Raw genomic sequence first — 4,659 nt, 5'->3', positions numbered from 1 at the left:
TAGCCGTAATGCTCCAACATCATCCATCAAGCGATGCGGCTTCGTAGCTTACCAAAGTCGTACTAAAACATTTTTTGACAGATTGCTGAGCACCGTGTACCACATAAAATCGGTTCACGGTCATTAAGAACAACCAGAATTCATACAATTTTGAGAAAGCTGTTAGCGCGGTTAGCTCGTTAACACGTTGATGCGTCCAGCCCCACGCACAGGGCGATCCGCGGTAACGGAGATTTGCTGTGTCCGTCTTGTTGTTGCCTGCAGGTGAAGCGATGGGGGAGGGGGACTTGTGTTCAGTGAAGGAGAGGTGAGGCTGAGTAGAGACAAAAGAGAGGCAAACTTGCGGCTCCACAAGTATAATTATAACGCAACATATACCATATCGATATAAACGATGCTGTCACATCTTATATCTCGTAAAAAAAATATATCGATATTTAAAAAAAAACAAAAACCTCGATATATCGCCCAGTCCTACTGCTGCCATCCTTGTCCATAGTCTTATTACTTCCTGGATAGATTATTGCAACTCTCTCTTATTTGGTCTCCCTAATAAGTCCCTCCATAAACTTCAACTTCTTCAGAATTCTGCAGCTCGGGTCATAACTCTTACTCCCTTAAGAGACCATATTACCCCAATTCTTCAACAGTTTCACTGGTTGCCCATAGAAGCCAGGATAAACTTTAAAATCTTAGTTCTCACATTTAAGTGTATTCATAACCTCATCTTACCCTCCTTATCTCTGTGATCTGCTTCATATCCCCACTCTTTCCCGCTCACTCAGATCTTCATCTGCCACTCATCTTGTTGTTCCTTGTGCTCGCCTTATCACTTTGGGGCACAGAGCTTTCAGTCGCTCTGCTCCTCGGCTCTGGAACTCACTTCCTTCAGCCGTAAGAAATATAGATTCCCTTCCCTTATTTAAGTCACAACTCAAAACCTACTTGTTTAAACTGGCTTACTCGCTTTAATACAGATTTTACTTGCTGTCAAATCATGTTTTTTTTTTATTTGTTGTTTGTGGTTGTATTTTGTGTTTTTTGTATTTTAATTTATTATAATCTATTTTAATCTACTGTTTTATTGATGTCTTCTTCTCTTTGTAAGGTGACCTTGGGTTTTAGAAAGACGCCGTCAAATAAAATGTATTATTAATATTATTATTATTACTTGTTGCCATTGTAACAAATACTGCAGTCTGATGATCAATGACATCAGGATAAGAAAGAAACGCATGGTGAACCTGCGGATGCTCCGCCATGGTGCTCACGGGCGGTTTCACTCTTAGTGCAAGCTGCTGGATCAGTGAGGGATTCTTTAGAGCATGTTTGAAATTGTTTAAACCTTTATGAACTCTCTCGCTGATGAGTCTTTCTGTTGGACTAATTTTAGTAAAACTGTAAAATAACAGCCATGAAGCAGCATGACCTTCATCACTGCTAACCTGCTTGTGAAATGTTGCTGCTCAGTGAAACTGGCTGCAGGCAGGAAGAGGAAGTTGAGGAACTCACCGTCTTTGGTGTTGAGACATTTTTTCAGGCTCTCGTTGACCAGCGGACTTTTATCCTGAGGAGAAACATCAGCAAGAGCTCAGAGCAGGTCAAAGCTGTCAGTCACACATCAAGACCATCATTGACCCCTCCCAACTTCCTGACTCCTCCCACCTCATTGTTCACTTTTCCAGACTACAAACTTAGATTTTAATCTAAATACACCATGAACCTGCTGTCTCACGTATTCCTGAATTTGAATACTTTATTAATGACGTAGTAATAGTCGCTCCAAGACACTAAAAACTGGAACTGACTAAACTAAAGTTAAAATATAGCAAAATAGCTCTTATTATAAATATTCCAGTATGTTACACAAATTAAATATATTTGGTTAAGATTGCCCTTGTTATGTGCAGATATTTTAGTGTGTGCTGTGTATTAGATGGAGGAGTTGTTCAGTGCTACATTACGTATAATCTCATGCTCTCGTTGTGACTGGCCAGCATGTCACAGAGTGAGTGGGAGGTATTGTCCTGATCTTGGACTATGACGGACAGCACTGACTGATCAACACTGTGCTTGGAACTTCTGTGTGAATCACTCACCTCCAGTTTGTCCTGCTCCTCCATTGCCAGGAACACCGCCGCTCTCATCTCCGCCTGCAGGAACATGTCATCAATACAGGTAGTTATTGAAACCTATCAGTAAATTCATACATGTCATTCATGACAGATATTTCAAACTAAAAGGGTTTCCTAAATATTATTTCATTTCCATTCATCAGTTTTCTTCCAGTCATCGTATTCAGGGTCGTGGGGGGTGGAGCCTCTCCCAGAGGCGGGACACACCTGGACGGGTCACCAGCGTGTTGCAGGACTAACAGCGTTTCATTCATTTGCTGTATTTCACATTATTTTTTATATGAGCTCTCGGCGCGAATCTTCCTGGTTCCTGGATCAGATTTTAGGCTGACGGGTTCCAACTGTGCTGAAGTTAGCACGCACGAAACTAGACCTGCACAATCCACACAGCGCTTAGTTTAGATATAAGTCACAAACTGATCAGATATCAGTCACAAACTGATCAGATATCAATAAGAGTGGTTTCAGGTTTGGAGGCAAGTCTTTCTCAGCACCTGACGCTGTCGAGTCACATGACAAGAACAGGGCGTGAAAGGAAATAAAAAAGGAAAACTATTTCTATTTGTTCTGTGAGGTTTCTTCTTCCTAGCTGTGAGCTTTGAGGTTCTATGCTGAGCCGCAGTTACACGTTATTAGTAATAAAATGTCTCATCTACTCTCGCGGATGTTTAAACCGGTTTCAAAGGTTAGATCCTGCTTGATCGACAACAGCAGCAACAGAGCTCACACAGCTGCTGAACCTCTACACTCAGTCAGAACTTCATCTCTCCTCTCAGGTTAAATAAAATAAACCTGAAACAGTCTCTGAGCAGCCGGTTAGCAGTTGTTAGCTGCGAGTAGCTATAGCCTATCCCGCCGTCAGGGCGTCTCACGTTAAACGTGACCTTTCACCTTCAGCTTGTTCAGAGCTCCGCTGTTCTCAAGATTCTGGATCAGCAGGTCCCGCAGTTCCGTGTCGTCCTCGGCAGCTGACATTTTTCTGTCTGAAACTTAAGGTGCTAACGTAGCTAACTGCTGCTGCCAGGACAACACGCCAAAACAACCTGACGCAACTTCCGCCCTCTATTCTTCTGTTGCTCTTTAGCCGATCTGTACGCAGTTCAGCCTGAATGCCATCTGCTGGCTTGCAGTCGGAACTACAGCTGGATAATTTACCAGTTTAACAAACGGCGTTCACGGTCCGTGAGAGGGATTCAGCCTCACGTTTTTCATGTTATTTCTACTTTTATTATTTTTTACATTTAAGCCTTCAGTGGCAGGCTGCGGCACCCACGGTGTGGGACGGAGAGATTTCGCAGGTCTTTCCTCCCCACTGCTGTCAGACTGTACAACAAAGACTCCAACTGATCAAACACACACATCCACACATGTGCAATAACACTAAGTGCAATTCTCTTTTCTTGCATCGTTGTATTTTTACTCAGCTGTATATAGAATTTGTATTCTATTTTTATCCTATTGTATATTTTATTCTATTTTATTCTACTGTATATAGTATTCTATTCTATTCTGTACAGTTGTGTACTGTATTTATTCTTATTATATTCTAATTTTTGCTACATAACTTTTGCACTGTCCACTTCCTGCTGTGACAAAACAAATTTCACACGTGTGGGACTAATAAAGGTTATTTTATCTTATGATTTCTAAGTTTCTGAGCTAGTTTGTGACCTTGTATTTATTATCTCTCCAGACGGAGTCTGTCTTCACATTAAATTAATAACTGCAATCGTTGCACGTCTGCTACAAAAAGCTTCAGAGGGGCCGAAAAATAAAACAGAAGACTCATAAGATCCCCAGTGAGTAGAAATACTGCACTGTACTGCAGGGCCGTGCAGAGAGGTTTAAAGGGGCGGGTGCTCAAAGTTAAAAGATTAACCAGGAGAAGGCAATTGACACTTCAGGCTGAATATGACAATCTATCAACACCATTCATAACAAGAATTCGAGAGTATAGATGGAAGTGGCAAGTGCGTCTATGTCGTTGATACACTGAGGACTGTAGATCATATAAAAGTCATAGGAGAGAATGGTAGCTTGGATTAATATCAAGATTCATGAGATACATAACAAAATGCAAAGATTTGGTTGTACAGCGTTAGACCTAAAGGCAACAAACAAAGCTGTGAGAATAAAGCTTAGAAGATCGTGCTCATGAATCAGTCTACTATATTGCTTTCTCTTGCATTTCCGTCATTCGCGATACATGTGTCATCATGAGTACAAAACATATCCCTACTTTGCTGTATAATATACTGGTAATACTTAGGCACAACTTGGTCCTCTATAGAGGGCATATAAACTTATAATTTTATATTGACTCCAAACTATACAAAACCTACTTGCACATTAATGCTATATATAATAGTGATACAGACAAACCATTGATTATAAATAGTTTGGCGCCTCGCCTTTTACGCTCAGCCTCACAACAGCTCTGTGTATCACACTCTCAATGTGCGTCCGCTTACCAGCTCAGGTCTGATATTGTCTGGACACAAATTTATAGTATCCATGAGTAAGA

At 41.1% G+C, this 4,659-nt stretch overlaps 1 protein-coding gene across 4 annotated transcripts in view; it reads right to left on the bottom strand.

Moving 5' to 3' along the window:
- The window catches only part of cep43 (centrosomal protein 43), a 38,645-nt gene extending 35,432 nt beyond the window's left edge, over positions 1-3,213 (bottom strand). For 3 of the 4 annotated variants that reach the window (XM_005950449.3, XM_005950451.2, XM_005950450.3), the window contains exons 1-3: positions 3,027-3,213; positions 2,100-2,153; positions 1,513-1,567 (exon numbers count right to left, since the gene is read on the bottom strand). In XM_005950449.3, coding sequence (XP_005950511.1) covers positions 1,513-1,567; positions 2,100-2,153; positions 3,027-3,110 — 193 coding nt within the window. In that variant the 5' untranslated portion in view covers positions 3,111-3,213. The remainder of the gene's footprint in view (positions 1-1,512; positions 1,568-2,099; positions 2,154-3,026) is intronic. The other variant, XM_005950454.2, reaches the window with a different exon arrangement.
- Positions 3,214-4,659: the final 1,446 nt, after the last annotated feature.

This window comes from Haplochromis burtoni, unplaced genomic scaffold (assembly GCF_018398535.1).
Source record: "Haplochromis burtoni strain Fernald_Lab_line unplaced genomic scaffold, NCSU_Asbu1 Contig_783, whole genome shotgun sequence".
Taxonomy (NCBI): domain Eukaryota; kingdom Metazoa; phylum Chordata; class Actinopteri; order Cichliformes; family Cichlidae; genus Haplochromis; species Haplochromis burtoni.
The sequence above is the reverse complement of the archived record's forward strand: the minus strand, read 5'-3'. Positions and strand labels throughout refer to the sequence as shown.